The following is a 23,940-nucleotide window of genomic DNA, read 5'->3' on the forward strand; positions in this document are numbered from 1 at the left end:
GCTGCCTATGTCAGGAGCCCCATAGTCTGGTAGGAAACGCATGACTGCTCTGGCCTTGTCTAACCACTGTCCTATTTTTTGTACTGCAAGCAATGCATGGTGGTCTTTAAAAAAACAATAATCAGCAGTTGAGAATGACCTCTTCACAATTTCATTTCCAGCCAGAAATAGTACCTTGGAGTATCATGTCATAACACAAACATATTTAAGTGATTTAAACCTCAATTTCCTTATCAGCAAAAAAAATACTGGTCTTGGTTTATTTGCTTTTCCACATTTTAATGAAGAACAATAATATACCTAAATGGTTGTGCTTGAGCAAAAATGAGTTTATCACCCCACGTCAGATTCCTTCTCACATTTCTTCATTTCATCAAACATTATGTTGTATATTTAGAATGGTGTTGGGAAAGTTACTTTGGAACTATGGCTCAAGCTCAACTACAGTCAAGTAGCAGCTGAAATAGTAGTTAGTTACATTTCAAATTATTAAGTACATTAATGCTATTTGCTAATTTGTACTTTGCTAATACATTTAGCTATATTTTATATAATTCAGCAAAATATGATATAAGCTATAATATATTATATTATATCATATTATATTTACTTAATTATCTAAAATATTGTTTAGATGAACTGTTCAAATAACCTTGAACTAACCCAGAATTAATACATTTTTCTGGGCACATAAATAATATTCATGAGTCATAACTTGTTTGTATTTTGATATGCACCAAAACACCTTATTTTAAACACCCACTGTAACTGGAGAAAAAGAGAATTGGTTACTTTGTAACAATTGTGTTCTTGATTTTGTTCTCTATTTTTTTTTTTACATAAATCAATATACAGATGGCAACAGTAACAGTCCATAAGAGCAGTCCATTGTGAAAATGAATGACTAAATTACTAAGATATAGCAAAATATGCAGAGCAAGCAGAACACAATAGCTGAATGATTATTTTAGTGTTATTCAGAATATCATTAGAAATATTCCTATAATTTCTATTCTAATCATTAACTCTATAGGGCATGAAAGCCTTTTTCTGGAATTAAAATTTAATGAGAATAGACCTTGATCAATGAATTCATTTAAGTAAATGTGCTCAACAAAATGAATCTAATATTGATTATGAAAATTAATCTCTGCTTTATGATTTGAACACATACAGTCAGAAATCAGGAAATAGTAAGATGCCCATGGCTGTAGGACCTTGCCAACTGCACATTAGAATTGACATTCATTATGAATAAACTTGAGCATTTGCTTTAACTGCATTCTGTCTCACATTTTAATGGTGTTTTTGAACATTATTTTGAGTAGGTCCATGCAAGTCCTCAAGTGCTCATTTATTTGCAATTTAGTGCAGTATAACATTTTTCCAGGAAAATATTCTATATTCTTATTTAGGATCATTATACACACATCTTTAAAAGCACCACACTACCACCACCATGTTTGAGCATGTACTGTACATGGCAAACTCATTACCACATCCCTGGATTTCCCCCATTACTTTCTCACAGCCTGGTGTTCATGGAGGTCAGGGGGCAGATGCACTTTCTGACCACAGCTCGGCCTTTTTTCACAGACTTTGGGAATCCATGGATTAAGTGGGATCAAGTCTGGTTAATTCAGATGACCTGGCAAACCTCCTCTCTTTATCTGGTAGTCTTGTTATTTCTTTATATAATTGCGTTTCTTAACAAAAAATAACATCCCTAAAATATCTTCTATATTTATATACTAATGTCAAAGTATATATATATATATATATATATATATATATATATATATATATATATATATATATATATATATATATATATATATATATATATATATATATATATATATATGGCGAAAGGGCGGGCGAGAGCCGTGTGGGAACGGTGCGAGGCCAGTGGCGCGAGTGTTAATGAGCTTCACCTGGGAGGCGCACCGGCCTTGAGTCCCTCACGGAGGAGCTCCGGGAGCATAAAAGGAGGAGCGACTACCGTGGAGGACGAGAGAGGACCAGGCCTGGACTTTATTTTATGGTTTATTATGTTTGTGTGGCCGGCAGACGTCTGCGAGGGTCTGCCGGCATCACTTTCGTTTTGTTTGTTTATTTTATATTAAAGTTTTGTTGAATGTTCGCCGGTTCCCGCCTCCTTCTTCCCACATTTGCGAACTGTGTTACAATATAAAATTACCACTAGTGGCAGTAAAACAATGGCAAAATGAGTCGGAATGTGCACAGGTTAATTTTGAGCTACAGGCAAAACAAGGCAAAAATGTCAATTTTGGTCAAAAATGAGTTCATTGAGTTCATGAATCCCTCATCTAGCGATCCCAATGCTCCAAATAGCAATGAAACATCTAAAAGTATCTTTATTTGTATGTTTTCTGAGAGAAGCACCTTTTCTTTGACCATGAAAAATGCTGCTTTTCTCTGCTCGCTTCTCAACTGGCGCTTCCTCTCAGCATATTCCTCTCAAGTATATTATCATTGTGAAGCGCATCATTCCAACTTTGTGGATATTCATAGCAAATACTCGATGGTATGAGTCGGAACCAGTGAAATGTGATTTTCAAACTCATGCTGATGCAAACAAAATGATCTTACTTGTGCTGACTGACAGATCCGAAGCGTGCATACAAAGACGCCTCAGACACAGTGTGATCAAGATATACACAAAATTACAGTATTTCAAAATATCTGTCTTGGCGAGTATTCGCGCAAACACTATCTGCTGTCTTAAGTGAACATTTGGTTAACTGGTGGGGGAAAACTTCTGATGTGTAACATTATATTAGATCTGTTTGGTACAGTAGGTCTTAATACATAAGCTGTCTGTTTCATTAATGTTAAAGGATTAGTTTACATTCAAATACAATTTTCCTGATAATTTACTCACCCTAATGTCATTCAAGGTCCATGTCCTTCTTTCTGCAGTCGAAAAGAAATTAAGGTTTTTGATGAAAACATTCCAGGATTATTCGCATTATAATGGACTTTAATAATGGACCACTTGGAAGGTGATCATTTGTTTATATAAAGCATATACATTTAAATTTTTTTTCAAAAATGGCCGATCGTTTCGCTAGAAAAGACCCTTATTCCTCGTCTGGTATCGTTTAAAGCCTTTTAAAGCTGCAATGAAACTGTAATTTTGACCTTCAACAATGGAGTGCATTGAAGTCCACTATAAGGAGAATAATCCTGGAATGTTTTCATCAAAAACCTTAACTTCTTTTCGACTGAAGAAAGAAGGACATGAACATCTTGGATGACATGGGGGTGAGAAAATTATCAGGAAAATTTTATTTGAAAGTGAACTAATCCTTTAATCAAACATTGTGGAATCGTGGAAAAAAGTTGTGTGTATATATATATATATATATATATATATATATATATATATATATATATATATATATATATATATATATATATATATATATAATATTTATTTATTTATTTTTCCTATAGATATTTGGTTTTGATTTGGTTTGTGCCACATATGGTAGTATACCAGGGATTTAAATATGGATGCTAGGTGATTTTGTTTTGGAACTTTTAAAAAACTTTAACTCAATTTTTCTCAAAATTGACTTTGCTGACTCTATCAACAGCTCAGTCATTTTCGCCAGATTCCATCAAATCATACATCATTTTGAAGTTTTTTAATAGAAAATGTGAGAATAACAATAACTAATTTTTGAAAATTTGCTCATTGCAACTAATTTTGCCAGCACGGGTCACAAATTATGATTACAGAATGCAGATTATCGATTTATAAATAATTATTTCGATACTATGTTATGACATCAAAACAATCTTTACCATAGATCACAAACTAATAGATTTTCCTATTCAAATCACATAACAAGCTCCAGATAAATGTATTTTCTGATGTAGTAAACTCAGTATGGTACAGCAATGTGGATTGAGTACAAGTCCTGTGAAAAAAAAGACTTGTAAAAGCAAGCTAAAATGGCCATTTTTTTTTTTTTAAATCTCACATTAGTTTTGTTTATATTATCAGTTTAGGGTTTAGGGTATGTGGTACATTATTTTCAAACACGATAGACCATTAACCTTTTAGCACTTCTCACCAGACATTTTATTTCCGAACTGCCATATGTACAACCAGCATAACAAAACATTTCCAGATTCACATTCATCGAATAAAACTGAACAAGCTTTTGATGCCACTCATTGGAGTTTTCCCTTTGAAAGTGTCACGGAACATGCAAAAAACAATATAATAATATCATTTTTCAAAAATGTCGCCACAGGCAGGTTTTTCCAATGAGCCTGTGTTGGTATATTGTGTAGCATTGGACTGAATACTCTAAAGCTTTGTCCAAAAAAACAGATTCTTTCTGTTTGCTGAGATTTTCTTAAATCTTATCTAAACTAACCCATCAGCCTTGTGATGCCAGTACATACATTCATAGTGTGGAGTATTAATCTAAGTCAATACCCTAAAGCCATAGCTCTGTGTACAGTTGAATCTTGAACAAGCCTCTGCAGTTCCAAACCACGAACAGTTACAAATCAAAACATGGTCATGTTCAAGTACCACAGTTTGGGTAAATAACGACAAATTCACTTTAAATGAGGCAAGAAGGGCTCCAAGGCTCACCATCTCACAAAAAAGGATCAGCAGGCTTTTGGCTCCTTAGTTTTGTATAAATGCATCTAATTTATCAAACGTGCATAGTGCCGACATCTTCCAGTCTCCCCTGCGCTATCTCAATATTTGCCAGAGCACCTTATAAAACCTGTCATTAGTTACTGTTCACCTTAAATCCTGTAGTATATTTACACTGCTACATCCTTCAGAACATACTTCGTAACTTTCCTCTGAGGTAGGGCAAAAGCTCTGCTAGGGTGTGTGTGAGGGGGTCCGGGACAAAGTGTATAGTTAAACACACGTAATTTCATACAGCCATTAATCACAGAGAAGCGGTTGCCGCGGGAACTGCTGCCTCAGGGACGATGCGCTCATGCTCACTGCCGGTGGTCCCGTCGACAGACCTACTGGACACATCAAACCTCAAGTGCCAGGGGTCGCACCTCAGGTGGTAACCCAGAAACAAGGAGCGAGAGAGATGCGGATCTGGTTTTCATTGATCTTGGTGTTTCTCACTGAGAGATGCTGTACACTGCCAGCTCTGTGCTGTTCTTCTACGAATACTACTAAATTGAACTTAATCTATACATGCGAACATTATAAGTGGTTAGTTTGGTCCTCTAATTTGATTGGACATGCTAAGTTCTAAAAGTGCTGATATTTCTGTTGTCTGTGTTTGCAGCATTCCAGACAGGCTGTCAGTTATGAAATATTGTTTTTGGAACTATTTACATTGGTGGAGCAAAATTAAATTAACTGGCCATATTTTGTGCTCGATATTATCTTACAATTGGTTCATAGAGTCTGAAATACATGTAATATAGAACTGAAATTATATATATATATATATATATATATATATATATATATATATATATATATATATATATATGTATACAGAATATATAATACACGTGAACCATTGAAATTTCGAAACACTTATGATGTAACAAAGCCTTGTTTATTGAAATCACGTGACTTTGGCAGTCTGATACACGCTCCGAACCACTGATTTGAAACAAAAGATTCGTAAAGCTTCGAAGCAGAGTTTTGAAATCGCCCATCATTAGATATTGTTAAATAAAGTCGCTATTTCGTCGCTACTTTTTTGCCTCACAAAAAGTATTCTTGTCGCTTCATAATATTAAGGTTGAACCACTGTAGTCACATGAACTGTTTTAAATATGTCTTTAGTAGCTTTCTGGGCATTTGGAAGTGTTAATTATCTTGCTGGCAATGGAGCCTCACAGAGCCACTGGATTTCATCAAAAATATCTTAATTTGTGTTCTGAAGACCAACGAAGGTCTTACGGGTGTGGAATGACATAAGGGTGAACTAACCCTTTAAAGCTTCAATACATAACGCATCAATATAAATCTGCTTTCTCGATTTGATCAGAATAAAATATTAAAAGAATTTGAAAAAAATTAAAAGAAAATAAGGCAAATTTCAAAATTGCTATTATTTTTACATAATTATAACACTGTAGCAGGGACTCTTGAGACCGAGCTGTAAAAAATGTAAAAAAAACATTAATTGTATCATGGTTGCATTATTAACTGTGTCAGCCTATGTGCTTTTTTACGTCACACCAGAACTGTACCACATTTAAACAATCCCTTCTCTCTCTATATTTCTCTGCTCATTTCCTTTTTGTCTTCACTGTATGTTTGGTTTGGCTAAGAATCCAGCCCAAACACTTGCCCTCTACACAGGAACCACCCTAAGCTGAGGTCATCAATTCAAAACCTATACCGGGGCAGCGGTGTTTAAGTCAATGAAGAGAATAAGAGAAAAGGTCATGCCGAGCAGTGCACATGGAATGTGTCAGTGTTTCTGCACTGTTTACAGCTCTGTTTATGATCTGTGTTAACAGTGTACTGACACTTTAACTGGCTTCAAAACAGCCGCCAGCATGAGGGCCATGAATCTAGAGCAGCAAGAGACCTGCGTTTCACCTCATAAGGAAAAAGTAGGGAATACCTCCTTCCAGACATTGTCATCTAATGCAGTTGTTTGTGTTAAAAAAAGGCTAATAGGAACTTTTAAAATACAAAAATATACCTCTGATTTCTATTATGAGCTCTCATGCCTGTTCTCTTTTCTATTATTCTTTGTTTTGTTTTAATGGTTGATGTTGTCTAAGAGATCTCAATGGTGAATAGGTAAAATAATGATAGTACTGGGGGGCATATCATGAAAATCTGACTTTTCCGTGTTTAAGTGCTATAATTGGGTCCCCAGTGCATCTACCAACTCAGAAAATGTGAAAAAGGACAACCCAGTCTTTCTCTGCGAGCATGTGAAAAAACGAGCCGCTCAGATTTTGCTCCCCTTGTGACGTAGAAAGGGGATCTTATTATAATATTACCGCCCCTTAATCTGCACATTTCCACCCACAACTCTGTCATTTCTTCACAAGCGAAAACCTTGTAGCAGTTCGAGCAAAGCATGCTAACTGTTCTGTCGTTGGCTGCACAGACGAGCACAGAACACTATTTAGAGTCTTGTTAGCTTGGATAGCCTGCAAGTTGACCCTGGCAAGCTAAAAAAAAGAGTGTTTCTATCTGAGTGATATTTTGGAAAAAAAAATATTAGACCATTCACAACATTTGATAGCAATCATAAACGTTAGCCTGGTGTGTATGGCTCTTTTTGGCAAACAGTGGGCTTCCATATGGGTTTTGCACAAAAGATCAACATGACGGCACATGCTGGTCAACTCCACAGCAACTACATACATTTATCCACTAACCATTGAGAAATGTCCAGATGCATTCTAAAAGTTTTAACTTCTTTTTGTGTCTCTTCATCAGTGTCCGACTCTGATTTGAACAATGTAAGGTTGAACACCATTACTGACAATCTTCATTTTGGCTGCGTGAGATTCTCCAGCTTTGTTGTTTTTGAGCAACCGAATGACGAGCTGTTAAAGCTCCGCCCTCTTTTGGAAAGCGGGCAGGGAGCAGCAGCTCATTTGCATTTAAAGGAACACACACAAAACCTGCATTTTTTGCTCACACCCAAATAGGGGCGATTTGACAAGCTATAACAAATGATCTGTGGGGTATTTTTAGCTGAAACTTCACAGACACATTCTGGAGACACCAGAGACTTTTATTGCATCTTGTGAAAATGGGTATAATAAGTCCCCTTTAACAAATAGTCTCACATTTTCTTATTCTAACATTAGTAAAACCTAGAAATCTTCATGGAGGACAACTCTCTCTCTCTCTTAAGAAATTAAAATTCATTTAAACACATAGACACATGAAATTGATTAAAAGTAACAGTAAATACATTATCATGGTTCCCACAAAACATTTATGCAGTTTTCAACATTGTTTTCAATATTGATAATAATAAAAAAATGTTACACGAGCAGAATATTAGAAATAGTTTTAAATAGTTGTGTATATTTTTTTCATGCAGGCTAATAAAATTGCATTTGTGGTCTCTCAGACCTCAACCAGAACATGAGAAGGTGAACAGGGTTTCTTCAGTAAAGCACATTCTCTTTGCTAAATTTACAGTACACAAGAATTTGATTTTAGACATAGAGGTACAGATGTTTGTCATAAGCTCTTCACTCTGACTCTATTCAACTGTTTCATCCCTGACTGTAATCTCAGCGGTACATTCTCCTGGCAGACTAAATGGAAAATATCCGGCTGATGTTTATTCTGGCAGAGTGTAGTGATAGATCTGAAAAACTTTTTCTTGTGTGTACAAGTTACCTGTTAGGAACTGTCATTGATTTTGCACTACAGCATGACAGGTCTATAGTAACAGAGTGTGAAGTATATACTATATGAAATATACTGTAAATGGCGTAATACAACCTAAATAAGTAAAATAGAATTACATTGAAAACAACTGCCCGTAAATGTGTATTAAAATAATTCACAATAACGATGAAACACTAAATTTTACAGTCTCCATCTAAGCATTACTTTGTGCCAAAAAGAAAAATTGCTCAATTACTCACAATCATCTGTCTCAATGAATCTTCATAACATCCCTCATTTATTGCTGTGTTTTGCCAAACCACAGCTGAGAGAGGTTGACACAAGCTTTCACTGCTGAATAAAAGGCTCAATTAATTCATTTAGTCGTTTCTTCGCCTGGAGGGCCAGACATCAATAGGCGAGCAGACAATCCTCTTCTGTGCCTACTATAAACAATGCCGGCTGGCGCTGACTGAGGAAACAGGTATCAACAAGGGTGAGTCTGAACAGCACTGCAGGACTGTGATTTAAGAGAGGTGTTAATGCCATCAAGAGTGAAGTCAACTGTGTCTTACCCTAAAGGCGCAAAAACAGACAATAAATTACACAACTGTATGATATATGAGAGAGCTATCCTTATAGTGCTAAAATTCACAGCCATTGAGCAAGTCTGTGAACTTGTAATAAGCTAGAAATTAATATGCCTAAGACAAAAATGTATGTTATTGAATGAATATTGTAAAAAGGTGGTTATGTTGGGGTGTGACCTGCGGTTAGCACACCTGTTCCCACATGTGTAATGCTCAATTAGGCACTGCAAGGTATATTCTCCATCCTTATTCTCCCGCTTCTCCTCACCCAAAAATGATAAATTTGGCAAAAAGACCAAAAAAATTATATTTAAAAAATTGTTGAGGTCACCTAGTCACCATGACATGACAATTCTTATTTTTTATGGAATATCACAGTATTTATTATAAATGATTTATCCATGCACATCAATATCTTTTAAAAATTAATGTGCCCTCACAACCTAAAGGGGACCTATCATGCCCTTTTGTTTTGGAGATCTACTAGAACAGATTTCCATGCTTGAATGTTCAAAAAACACATTATTTTTCATATATTTTACATTATTCCAGCACCTGAATCCAGCAACAGTCTGACCGATCTCTATGAAGCCACTCTGGATTGTGACTGGTCAACTGCTTCGAACTTGTTCCGGAAATGTCACAGCCCTTACCATAACAGCAAGTTTCAACACGCTAATTACTAGGGGGGTAAAGGTACACAAACATGACGGTTTGGTACGTACCTCGGTATTTTTTTCATGGTTCCGTATGGGTTCAGTACAGCAGGGGGGAGAAAACTAAACATATATATATATATATATATTAATCATATATATTAATATATATTAATCATTATTTAACTGTATTTTTATAACAAATGTGTCTCTGTATTTAAATAAATTCAATCATAATTAAAATTTTCTTTAGGATAAAAAAAATAAATTTCAGCTAATGCTGTAAACTATACAGGGAGCCCTTTCTTGCACATTACTGTAATTTTAAAGGTTACAATTAACAACAGAGCCCAAATTATTAAATTAATTTGCTATTTATTTTTAGATGTAATAATCAACTAATCAAAAAATATGTAAATTGCACTTAAGGCAGGTTTTTCATTAACTTCAAAATATAATTATAAGATTAATTTTCTACTTCAAATCATTTTTTCAATATAAACATTTACACAGTGGCTGTCATTATCATGACAAATTTATTTAAATATACATTACTCAATCAAGACATTACTAACAGGTTAAGTAAATATAATGAATAGGCTAATATAGTTGATATATGAAATTCTCCTCTCTAGAGTTAATTTCTCTTGCGAACTAAAATGCTGTAAACATGTAAACATACCATTTGATCATCTTTTCTTCTGCACATTTTTACTGGTAGCAAACAGCGGTGCATTACCATGTGCGCCCCCTTCTGGATTGGAGTGTGGATCACCTGTATTCGTCGTGTGACTGTCTGATCCGAACCGTGACGTTCGTACCAGACAGTTCGGGACATTGTAAACGTGATGACGCAGCAACGTCATACCAGCATGTCACCAGATTCTAATTGTCTGAAGACGAGGTGCAGGTGTGGCTGGGGTGTGGCAGCCTGAGGCACCGTCTTGTTCCCCTTTCAACGAACCGGGTTAACCTGAGACGTTCACTTTCGAGTGGAACTCAACGTCGCATCATGTTTATGGGAACTCAATACCAACGTCGCCACACCACTGGACAATGCCTGCCCCATAAGGCTGTGTTTTTGCACAGACAGTTGTTGAGTGCCCTGAAGTACTTGAGAACTTGGAGTTGAATCCCTGTCCAGAATATAAAACCTGATGAATGTGTGTGGAGAGGACCATCCTGCCACAGCCCAAACATCTTGCAAGGGTGCACCCCTAGCGAGAGCTTTGGAAGATTCAACACTCCTAGTGGACTGGGCCCTAACCCCTAGAGGTGAAGCCACTCCACACACCTCATAGGTAAGGGAGATCATGTAAGTGATCCAACGCGAGATACCGAGGTGTTATCTGTGCGGACCAACACATGATAGCCCCTCAAGTGTGGGAAGAAGTGTTTCAGAGCTAGAAACACTGCTCTCATTTCTAGACAATTTATGTGCCAATGAAGATGAAGGTTCCCCCAAAGCCTCTGGCTGGACGGCCATCAAGAGCTGCACCCCATCCTGTGAGGGAGACACGTCGTTAATGTCTTGTGACGGCAACACGCCCTGAGAGCCTGGCCAAAAATAGGGAAGAAAATCAAAATAGGGAAAACTATCGCAATTTCCGCTTCACGTCGACGTTAAAAAATGTTTTATTTATAATTTATGTATTCATTTATGTATAAATGTATTAATATTTTAATAATATTATATATTGTTATTATTACTTTTAGCTTCATTTACTCTGTGTGAAACACTATCAGACTTCTAGGAAGGAGACACTAGTTTGTGTTGTGAGAGTCAGCCGATTTATCCTCAGCTGGTTCCCGTCAGTGATGTGGAGACTGCTTTATTTCTGTATCACACTAACAATGCAGACAATGAGGGATGACATTCCCCGTGTTCCTAAAAAACAGCTTTGAATCTGTGAAGTGATAACATGAACCTGCCTGAAATTATAAAATGTAGTCATAATAAGTCATGATAAGTTGTAGAGTGTGTAGGAGAAGCAGTTTGGAGCAAAAGCAACACAGCTTCCTCCAAAACACTCAAAAAATCTTGTCTCCATCTTGAAACCTTCACATTCTCCTTCTTTCAGAAACAAGCTCAAGGTTTCCTCTTCATGGGCTTGTAAAGAGAATCTGTGTTCCATTATGTATCAGACAAGTAATATCAACCAAAAGCCTCAAAAATGAATGTTTTGCCTTAGGGAGGTAGAGAAAATCCACTGAGATGCCAATATAAAGTCTTAACCATGCCATTTTTTCCTGTATATGAGTGTGTTCTGTGCAGTGATAATTTTGTAAATGTTGTCCCTTCTTAATGCCATATGTTTGTGAGATTAAGCAGTGGCAATATTGTAATACACACAATAAACAAAACAAAAAAAGAAAAAAAAAGTACACTGAATCTCTGCATGACCTTGATTTTATTTACTTCTAAAATTTAGCAAAATACTGTCACATTTTGATATCAATTTTGTGTTATAAGTGTTTTCTGACAAACTGTAAGGTTTGTGTATAATTTCCCAATCTTGGAATCTCAGAAATACAAACCAAGTAAAAAAAGAAATAAAAAATAATACTATTAATACAATTAATACTACAAGGTTATTCAACATGATATTAAAGCTGGAAGTGAAAAATAACTTTTAAATTCAGTAAGTCAGAAACATAACCATGCATATAATCAGACAAATCAATCTGAAGCATTCCAAATCTTGCGTTAATATTCATATATATATATATGAATTGTTTGTTCATGCAGGAATATTTTGCCTCAGATACTTTGTTTAATCATGTAATGCCCTCAGATTTGCCCTCAGATTTCCTCATTCTAATGTCATTTTTAAGATTTATCCAATTCTTTTCAGAAGAAAAAAAAAACAAATATGTTGGATCACTGCTCATTAGATGATATACACAATATGTGAGTATTATCAGGTGTTCATAATCAAACAATCAACTCAAAATCCATTATAAAATAACATCAATAGGAGCAATAACACATCGGCATCGGACACATTGCTTCTCAAAGTTGGAATTGAGTCATGAAAAAATACTTTAAATGCCAGTCCCAGCAGGCTTCAGCTCTTGAAACAAGCATGGCTCGATATTCTCTATTCATGAGCCATCGTCCTGCCTGAGATACTTCTATCCTGTCGATATACACTTTTCATACGTTGGCCTGCAGCTGTCAATGTGTCCTTGCATAACAAGCCAGATCATTGTATTTCAAAACAACGTTCAAGTGCTCCGACCACAGATGTATTTGTGGTAAGATGGGAAGACAGATATTTGGACATTGTTAAACATTGTCAAACTGATGAATAAATTGTTTTGACTTCCATTTATAATCAGCTTTGGTGTCCAGTTCCCTCAAAACTTGCCAATTACCAGCAATCTAAAGCTAAATCCTAGAAAAATGACATCAGATATACTTAATAGTATTCTCTCACAAACTGGGCACAGTAATGCTCCATCACTTATGAGCATCCAAATGGCATCGTCCTTGAAATCAATCTGATTTAAAATTAAAACTATCCTTGAGTACAAAGAGAAGCAGCATTATCATATTCTTATACATACCATCCAGTGTGCACACGATATGTGTGCTAACCCTCATGTTTCAGAGCCTGTGTGTGTGTGTGTGTGTGTGTGTGTGTGTGTGTGTGTGTGTGTGTGTGTGTGTGTGTGTGTGTGTGTGTGTGCGTGTGCGTGTGGTGGCGTCTAGTTAAACGAGATGCAGATGGCTGGTTTGGGCCTAGTGCGTTGCAGCCTGGCAGGCATCAGGTTGAGTTTGCTGCAGAGTATTCGGCTCTAGAGCCAGGCTCTCCTCTGGAAATATACTCACCCCCCCTACAGCAGAGCCTCAGCGTGGGCTTTCCGCCAGCACTGATCTCGCCAGGAGGTCTGGGCCTTCTCAAAAACACACAGCCTGCCCCACAGCAAGCTCAATGCACCCTTATATCTCTGGTTCTCCTGAAGAGGCTGGGCTTGTGCATCATAGTCTTGAGTCCAAATTCTCAAAAACATTGTTTTTTTGATCACTGTTCCTGTCAAAAAAGCTGGCAGCCGGTATGGAGTAACATGAAAGAGCTAATGAGCTTGCTCACTTGCTAGTGGAAAACATTCATGTTGTACAATCACAAACAGGTGGTTCAGAACTTCTAGGTGTTTGTGTTTACAGTATTTGCTCTATTTGTTTGATGCATCTGCAGAGGATGAAGACAGTTTTCAAAATTCCTCCACAAGAATCATGTGCATATGAGAGGGTTTTGTTCACCTGAGCCTTACAAAACAAGTTGAACACCAGTAAACACTGATAAGCGTTCTGGGAAATGCGGTCACTGGTTAGAGAAATGAACCACTAGATGTCTATGATTGTAATTCATCCCCTTTGAACAGTAGTGTGGTACAACAGTGATGCAGCAGAGCAAAGTGCAAAAGCTCCGTCAGGTTTCTCATCTCACTTCTCACCCAATTTTGCTTGATAGGTGGGACTATTTGATCCATCGGCAGCTTTGAAGATTAGAGATGTTGATTTATAAATGCCATGTGGCAGCTAAAACATTAACTAGAGCCTTTTACTTTTACTTTCATAGACAAAAACACAAACTCAGAGATTACTGATGGCTGATTGTCTAGTAAATCTGACAAACATATTTAACACCGTGCTGTATTACTGAACTAAAGGATTTATATATTTAAATCAATTTTTAAAATGTTTTTTTTTTTTTTATACAATTGTTTTAATTTTAGTTTTTCATTAAAAGAAAAATTCACCCAAAAAATGTAAATTCTGTCATCATTTACATTACATTTATCATTACAAACGTTTCAGCTGTTTTTGTCCAATGAAAGTCAATAGGGTCCAAAACTTTCAAGCGCCATACAGCCATAATCCAAGTCTTAGCCCAAACCAAATATGCATGTGTCATTAACAATAAACATCACTGGTACTTGCATGTCACCTGACTTAACGAATGAGGTTTGATGTTTGATGTGTTGCCATATTTGATTTGGGCATGTTGCCATATTTGATTTGATTTGATTTGATTTGAGAGTAAATCACTGCTTAAAAAAATTCTGTCATCATTTACTCACCCATTAATTAAAACATGTATTTGAGCTTCCATTTACCACATTTACTGTTCTATTTGTGTCAATCAATCTTTATATATTAAAGCTGCAGTCTGTAACTTTTTTTGGTTAAAAATAATCCAAAATCATTTTTTTTAAAGTTACATAACCAGCCAGTGTTTGCAACTATCTCCTTACCTTAGACCGATTTACAAAGGTAAGCTTGTAATAATGTTTTCTAATTCGAGTGGTACTGGTAGGTTTCTGTGGGAAATTTGAGCATGCCGCCATTAGTCTTTGCGTCATTACGTCACACCTGTTTAGATAAAGAAGGAGTCCCAGCTAGTAGGCTATATTGCATGTGAGTGTGAGGATGCTGAAGGTGACGGATCATTTATAGCCTTTTCTCATTGCAGCTGGAATAATTAAACATCATTTTGATGGCGAATTGTATGGTATGACAAATTGACGTTAGAGATTAGACTGTACAGAAGCTGAAATCTACAGGTAATAATAATACACACTAAATACACATAGTCATGCAATGCTGATGTTAACATTAACAATTTGAGAACAAAGTATAACAATAATAATAATTTGCAGGGTTTGATGTGATATGAGCTAAGTGATTGTTATATTTAATCACCATTGGTAGTGCAATTTATTTTAATTCATTTTTTCCACATTTAGTCAGAACAAAAGTGGCAGACATGTTACTTACTTTTTCAGATGACATTTTCTGGTGAAAATTCTTATTTTGGTTATACTTCCAAGACTACAATCTGTGATTCCGAAGTACAGTATGCAGTGAATGACAGCCACAAATTCTCCTCAAAACATTAGATTCATCCGTGCTGAGGACCAACATGTAAAAATGATAATTCCGCAATTGCAGGTTTCTAGCAGAGATGGCGACAAAGAGGCAAAACTTAAGGACTGAAGCTTTAAATTTAAAGTTTAATTAAAGCTGCAGTCCGTAACAATTTTTGAGCAAGTACATAATCAGCCAGTGTTTAAAACTATCCCCTTATCTTAGCTCGATTCACAACGGTAAGCTTGTGATAATAATGTTTTATAATAAGAGTGACATGGTGGATTTCCGCAGGAAATTCGAGCATGCAGCAGTTCGTCTGTGCGTTATTATGTCACATCCGTAAACAGAAAGGAAGGAGTCCAGGCTAGTCGGTTTTATCATGTGAGGACGCTGCTGGTAGCGGATCATTTATAGCCTTTTCTCACAGCAGCTGAAATAATTAAACTTATCATTTTGATGGTGGATTGTAATCCAGAAAGGTCCAAATGACAATCATCAGTGACAACTGGAGATTCACCCATAGACAAAAAAACAAAAAGACTTTGGACTGTGGAGTGGCTACAGAATTTGAGATCTACAGGTAAATTCTTATATTGGTCATACTTTCAAGATGTAGAATCTGTGATTCTGAAATACAGTATCCACACCGGTGTAGTGATTGACAGAAAACATTAGATTAATCCGCGCTGACGAGCTGTGCCGAGGCACAACGCACATACAGATATCTATTCCGCATATGACTGCAATTGCAGGTTTCAAACAGAGATGGCGACAAAGAGGAAAAATCGCGGACTGCAGCTTTAAATCTTTTCATCATATAAAATGATCATGTCTCTTCAGAAGACTTGGATTAAACTGCTCAATACATATGGATTTGGTTTACACTCTCTTTATGAACTTTTTGAAGCATCAAACCGCTGGGTTTATAATTTTTATTTAAACATTTAAACCAACAATTGAGTTTGTCCATATTTGACCCAAACATGGGTTGGAACAACCAAGCATTTTTAAGAGTGTGGAGGGACAGAAATCTCTCACATTCATTAAATATGTTTCAGTTGTGTTTTGAAAATGAAGAAAAGCCTTATGAGTTTGGAGGTGCATGAGGGTGAGTAAATGATGACAGAATTTTCATTTTTGTGTGAACTTACCCTTTAAATTTTGGTCTTTTCAACATACAAAGTTATTTAGACCACTAGAGTTGTCTGGATTTCTTTTATGCTAACGTTTTGTCAATTTTGGAACTTTTGGACTTTGAACATACTAATTGTATGGACAAAAGCAACTGAAACATTCTTCAAATATCTTATTTTGTGTTCCACAGAAGATAGAAAATCGTATGAGTTTGAAACAACATGATTAAATGTTTTAGCTATTCCTTTACATTTGAGAAGATCAAATTGACAGTACTTTATTTCCTCTAAAACATGAATAAAATGTCCTTGGAGATTACCCTGATGGGTCCACCTAATTCATGCCTTCAGCATATCAACCTGCACTGCCAGTCAAGAATTTCAGAATCAGGCCCAAGAGAGCTTTAAAACACTTCCAAGTGTGTAGTTATTGTTCAAGGAGATCATGCAGTAACTATGTGAGACAATCTGTTCAAACTGGCAGAGTCATGTTGTGGTTTGGCAAGTAGGAGAGATGCTAGGGAGTTAAACGTAACTTTGTGACAGAGAAACAAGTACATGCGGGAAATACAAGAGAAACGATTTGGATTCTGACAGCGATATATGCTTTACTTCCAACAATAGAGGACAGAGAAACATCCCTGATCATCTAAAACCACAGTCTGAGATTAAACACAAACCCTTCTGTCATCAAGAATACATTACTCTTAAACATTTCCTTCTCTTCCTTACTAAAACATTTTTGCTGCCTCATCTGGTGTACTCCAGGGAGTGAAGCTTAAAAGAAAATCCTCTTCTATAAGTCTGACTGAAAAGGCGTTTTATAAACCAAGAATGCAGCAAATGCTTTATAGCTTGAATTGAATTTGTTTCAGAATTGATGAATTTTGCAGCTGAATTGAATCAACACAGAAGCTGAATAATAACATTTGCAGCTTTACAGTTAAAATTTTCATAATGGATTAATTTTATTATATTAACACTGTTATTTTCCTGAAGCTGATTTGAAGCCATCTGTATTGTATAAAGACTATGGTTTGATTTGTTTGTAATATAATAATTTGAATGTCTTTTTGTTTTGTTTTTTCCCCAAGGATGGATCGACATTCTTATTTCATAGGGTGGCCTTCTTATTTTGTATTCTTGACAGGCTTCAGACTGTGGCTCAATGCATTAAAGAATTATGCTTCTCAATGGCATTAGCTGATCAATACCCTAAGGCCACATTAACGGGGCACTCAAGGGTTTATACGGTTCCTTTTCCACTGGAGGATCCAATCAGTTAAGTGCAGTTTAAATGAAACCTAGGTCTCTTTGCAGTCCTAGCTATTGATCGCTATCAGTTAAACACTCTCTGTTCAACACTATTTCTTTTCCTGTGTTTCACTCACTTTAAAACCTCCCACATTATCTCAAATCAAATAAAATCTATATTCTTATGATATTTAGTAAATGGAATTCATAGCATCCCAGTTCAATTCCTTAGTGAATTTTCCTTTCAGTAAGAGTTCAGTCTAGTACATGAACACATATTAGGACCAACAAAGACAGTTACGCTGAACTACTTGCCAGAATGCAGAAATGTTTCTCCTACATACTGTAGTGATGAAAGAGGACCAAACCCTCAGTCAGATCATTTACAACATACATTTCCATATTTAGGCTTGGGTTATGAATGAGAGGTTGCCATAGAGTTTCTATAGGTGTTTGATTGCATTTTGCCCTCACACACACACAAAGGTTTTCCCTTGGGCTCTGCCCTCGCTCAGAGGTGTCACACAGCTCTTTCTTCTCCTGTTTAAGCTCTGTTTGCTTTAACGTTGCCCACCCCTTTACTCCTCTCTTTTCACTTCTTCACTCCTTTTCATTCTCTTGCACTCTCTTTTCATTTCGGCACTGGATCTGATGGCACTGCGCTCAGGAAAAACACAGCCGAGGAATGTTCGGCAAAAGCGTCGGCTCGCTGACAGCAAGATGGATGCTGTGAGTGACGATCTTTTGTGCCCCACACAAGACTCACACATGCAGGCCCGGTAAAAATAAAGTGTCAAGGATACAGGAGAGCAATTCATTTCTCCTGTGCGACAGTGGCGTCTAAACTGGTTTGTTTACATTTCTAGTGCAGATACATATAGGGCTTACTTAGAGAAAGGAGAATAAGAACAAGCTCTTCTCCTCTAAGATGAGTCAAAACAGACTTCAAAAACTGGGCAGGTGCAAAATTTGCTTCAGAAATGTGTGATGGATGACATATGATGATTATCAGGCTCGTTTTATTATGATGATTAAGATTTGTTTATGCAGGACCAGACATTATTATTTGCAAGTTGAATTGACAGTGCATCCTCATTTCATACTGCTTAAGTTTTCACATTGACAGAATGCTACATCTACTAAAGATACAGTGTCATTAAATACATATGTAATATATTAAAATATTATAATTCTTCATCGTGTTTTAAGATGCAGACAGTTTTATCCAAAGAGGTACAGCTTTTTCTTTCAGATATTCCACTTAACAGTGTAGGCAAAGTGAAATCACAGAAATGCTAAATAATTTATTTTTAAGGAATGTATTATATGCATCTGCTGGACCCATAAGCATTTTTAATAACCCAGTTATCTTTCAGACTGCTGATAATGAGACTGCTTTAACGGTGCTTCAGCTTGGTGTAGGCCAGTTTAAGAGTGGCCAGACAATTCAGTGCAAATTATGACTTTTAATTTAGTTTATAAATTATGTTCTTCATTCATTAAATTAAATGTTATGGTTTCATTTCTTTATTTTTGCTGTAAGCAATAAGCTAAATATTCATGTTCCCTCAGCTAGTTTATCATACAGTGAGTATATTACAAATATGCTTAATAAAATATCAGTAACAACACTCTCACGAAAAAACGGTTTATGTTCTAATATGTATTTAGGTTATATAATATGTAAACTTTTGGCACTTTTTTGTATTTTTGAGATAGTAATATTTAGGTACAAAGGTGTCCCTTCCCAGTGACAGCTTTTGTACCTTTTTATTTATTTATTTATTTTTTGAGAGTGAATAATAATAATATGTAAATAAATAGTTGAGAATCTAACAACCGGCGCTGCTGATATAACTTAATTCGATAGTTTGTAGTCTTTAATCTGTATTTTGTTTGGGATATATATCTAAAACATTTTTATTTAAGCCTAATAAATAAAAAATAAGCCTAATATTTCTTAATGAATATGTCAGAAAATGCGGGCCACAACACGAGGCGGCTCGTTGGCAGACTGTTATCACTTTTGCTCTTTAGACGACAAAATGCTCTGTTTATTTTCTCGCTTCTGTCTCTAAAGACACCTGTTCATCATTTTTTTTTCATTATGCGTGTTGATGCCTAATAATAAACTAATAATACACACTATGAATATTATGTAAACATTATTTTTATTTAAACCGTATAGAAATATCTCGTTTGTTCCAATGTTTATCTAAAATAAACATTAACGCGCATCTTACAAGCTATGTAGTACAAATGACAAACTTCTTTTTTCTTTTTTAAAAAAAATATATTTAACACATTTTGCCGTACAGAAAACATATTATCCGAACTGAAGTTTCCAAAGCTCCCATATGTTTTATTTTAGTGTAAACTTTTATATAATAGTACATAAAAATCGATCTTAAATGAAGTCGAACATTCATTACATTTTCATTATTCAAATTTTCATTCTATTTTCCTACATTTATTCAAACCTCAAGCTGTTTGATGCCGAGGCTAAGATCATGATAGACTGTAATAATTTATATTCGTTTTAGCTACCTTATTTATTTACCATTATTTCAAGTCTTTAAAAAATAGAGATTTTTTTAATCTTCCTCTAAATCATCGCGCTTTCTCCATAAATCTGTCGCCTGTATATTGTTATCCTGTAATGGTCCTGAAAGCTCCCTTCACTAGATGCGAAATGCTTGAATTTAAAAAGAAAACACCCGCACTTTTCACTTGGCAGTCATGGCTGGTTTCGAACTTATCTCAAACAAATTGTACGTGCGACGAAAGATCAACGATGTGTCTTTGGTGAAAACGCCGTAGGCGCTTTCCAGAGACGACACAGAAATAAAAAGTTGGACCTACCGACACATTCGTTGGCTTCTCTGGCGGTTGCGCGCTGCCAGGGTCGGTCATAGTGAAACGGTTTGCATCTGTCACACTCTGGTCCGGCTGTATTGTGCTTGCACTCGCACACTAGGTTTCCATCCCGGTCTTTGACGCACCGTGACGCGTGTCCATTACACTTACATCTGCCTCCGACCTGCAGGTCTGACACGGCGTAAAAATAGGAATCTCTGGCCAGTTCCGAGTCATCCTCATTTTCGTCTCCGAAAGTGTGCAGTCGGCTGAAAGTCACCTTAATGTCGGTGGCAGTCACCCAGTCCTGAAGTACGGGTGAATTGTCAAAGTCATGCGCAGAGGGTCGTCCGTCCAGGGTGCTGAACGCGATCAACCCGCCAGAAAGTGGGTGCATGTCGGTGTGAGAATCTGTGCAGATGGCCTCTTGCTCGTTTTGCTTAGTGATCGAGGCTTTGCTGGGCTTGTTGTACATCTTTCTACACTGGGTCGAGTAATACTGGAAAGGCACCCAGGACTTGCCGTAGTCCATTGATTTAAAGATAGCCATAGACTCTGGTCGGGGTGAGCAGAACTGCAAACTCACGTAGGTCACTTCGAATTTCTTGCTCAGGGACAATGTTAAAGTGACGTTTTGAGGATACTGGATGTAATTGTCCGACTGCCAGCAGGTGAGATTATGAGGATTGTTCAGGTCGGTTAAGTAAGCAGGTGGGTGATATTTCTTTGGGTCTGACGCGTCGCACGTGTGGCAGTTTCTGTGCTTTTCATCCCCTTTCTCAGTCACCACACAGTACCGACTCGGTGTTTTGCCGCAGGTGCTGGACGCGCGCACTTCCTTCCCGAACGCCGCGTTCACGAAATCGGGGATGCATCTTCTGGGGTGACCGTTCTCGTCGTAACACGGATCCGGTGGGGAGGTCTGAGCGGCGAACATGCTCATGCCGTATCCGCCGACAGTCCCGCTGACCACACAGTAGAAAGTCACCAAAGTGACCAAAGCATCCGAGATCCTCAACATCATCAGTCGCCTTCCTCAGTCTCTCCTGAGCTGAAACACAGCCGTGTTCTAATGAGAAGATGCGTTCACTGTTAGCAGATATAACAGGGGGAAATCAGTTGACAGTCTGAGCGAGATCAATCCACAGCCGCTATGACACCACGATCAAACCGGTGCCAAATATCAAACTAATGTGAATCTGACTCCAACTCATGGGCAAACTCCTGGATACCTGATCTAAACCACTGCGGAAGATCCGAGAATATTTAGCCTACACTTTCGCAATTAAAGAAAATCGCTGAAGAAATCTCCACACAGGTCACTGTACCTCCGTCAAACGCTTCAGCAAAAGCAGAAAAGTCACAAAGCAATCTAAGTTCGTACTGCTCTCTTTTTCCTTGAGTAATAGACACGCGCTTTCACTTGTGTGGTTCTTGAATCTCTGCGCATGTAGAGGATATAAGAAGATCCCGTTAGTTTGAGCTCTAGTGAGATAGGAGACACTCACGTTGTCCCGCTCTCTCTCTCTCTCTCTCTCTCTCTCTCTCTCTCTCTCTCTCTCTCTCTCTCTCTCAGTATCTGCTCTATTGAGAAAGAGTCGGACGCGTCTTTTACGCAGAGCTTTGAGCTCATTCATCTCCAGCAGTGACACTCGAGAGAACAACGACATCCACTGGTAGATTATCAATAAAACCAGAGCAGACGAGGAATAGAATTGAACAGAATAGAGGTTTAATTCGTAGGCTAATTTATATTTCATAAAAAAAATAAATAAAAAAAACTATAGAGCAGAAAGACTATAGTTAAGAGAGAAAGATAAACATATTGCTTTTTTGTAGTTATTTCAGCAAGTCTTACAAAAAATATACATTTATAAAACATGTGCATTGAGAAATTAAATTTGGTTTTATTAATGAGGTTGGTTTAATTGTCTGATAACAAAAGTTTTCGGTTGCTACCTTTTTATTTTATATAGCAGCCAAAGTTAATGACCTTTAGTTTGGTTTACGCATTTGAATGCTGTTCTTCTGATTAACTACTGTACATTAACCAATGAACAAATTCAGATGAGATTCTTATTAAAAGCAAACCCTACCCGACTACAAACCTGATAACTTATGGTTATTCTTCAGCTAATTAAAAAAATGGTTCATTCTATCTGATTATTTGTAAGTGTGAACTCGTGAATTAGCCTAGGTCAGGTGTGAAATTGATTACATTTACTCAATACACACATGCTTACCTGTAAACACAGCCTATAGCATAAAATTACTATACAATATTGCTTTTATTAAAGGTGCTCTAAGTGATCCTGGGTGGAGAAACTTCCTGTTGACATTTGACAGTCATGAACGTGCATTTAAAATCATTCTTGTCGGTTACTGGCTGGAGCATGTTTATTATGTTTCATGGTCCAGGCTGCACCAGTTTGTTTTTATTGCCGTTTTTGGAGCTTGTGTCGACTACAGAGACCGTGTGTTCAGTGTGTTCAGGGGACAGGCAGCTAGCGGATAGTGAGGAGATGTTTGCTGTATGTGAAAAAAAATTTTTTTGGTCTAAAAACGCGCGACATCGCTTAGAATACCTTTAAATTATAATTACTATAATTACTACGCATGCATTTTATAAGCATATATTTTTATGACATATAGGCTACTATATCCAGTGTTTTCAAAAAAATACTGTCACAATAGACCTATGCAAAGCTATATTTATATTTACATATGCAAATTTTATATATTTTTTAAAGAAAGGAAAAGAAAAGAAACAACAATAACAGTTGTCGATGTTACTGATACTCATACAATGAAAAGCACACGAGAAAGCACACGTTTTTCTATTCGCAAACGTTTACATGGCACCAGACAACTCTGCTATATGACAAAAATATGACAAAATTGTAATTTATCTTGCGAGCTTACTTTGTTATTTATTACTTATATAACTTATATATTTATATTAGGCCTACTTATATTTTGGAAGAATATAAATCTACAATATGTAGTCCTATAGGCTATGCAAGAATACAACGCCCCACCCCTTTTGGAGTGGGATTATATTGACATTAAACAAACTTGTTGAAAAGTTAGACTGTGTAGTTTAGGTCCTACTCTTTTCATAGGGTGGGTTAGATCCCTCCTAGCCACTTTCTTTATTCTCACCCTGAGTGCAGTATAAAGAATGGATTATTTTCAATAAAAAAATGTCTCAACT

At 36.6% G+C, this 23,940-nt stretch overlaps 1 protein-coding gene across 2 annotated transcripts in view; it reads right to left on the reverse strand.

Annotated features, from left to right (window-relative positions):
• The window catches only part of ntn1a (netrin 1a), a 77,770-nt gene extending 55,577 nt beyond the window's left edge, over positions 1-22,193 (reverse strand). Inside the window, exon 1 of one of the 2 annotated variants that reach the window (XM_067372851.1) lies at positions 20,733-22,193. In XM_067372851.1, coding sequence (XP_067228952.1) covers positions 20,733-21,750 — 1,018 coding nt within the window. In that variant the 5' untranslated portion in view covers positions 21,751-22,193. The remainder of the gene's footprint in view (positions 1-20,732) is intronic. The other variant, XM_067372850.1, reaches the window with a different exon arrangement.
• Between the last annotated feature and the right edge of the window lie 1,747 nt (positions 22,194-23,940).

Source organism: Chanodichthys erythropterus, chromosome 21 (assembly GCF_024489055.1).
Source record: "Chanodichthys erythropterus isolate Z2021 chromosome 21, ASM2448905v1, whole genome shotgun sequence".
Classification (NCBI taxonomy): Eukaryota; Metazoa; Chordata; class Actinopteri; order Cypriniformes; family Xenocyprididae; genus Chanodichthys; species Chanodichthys erythropterus.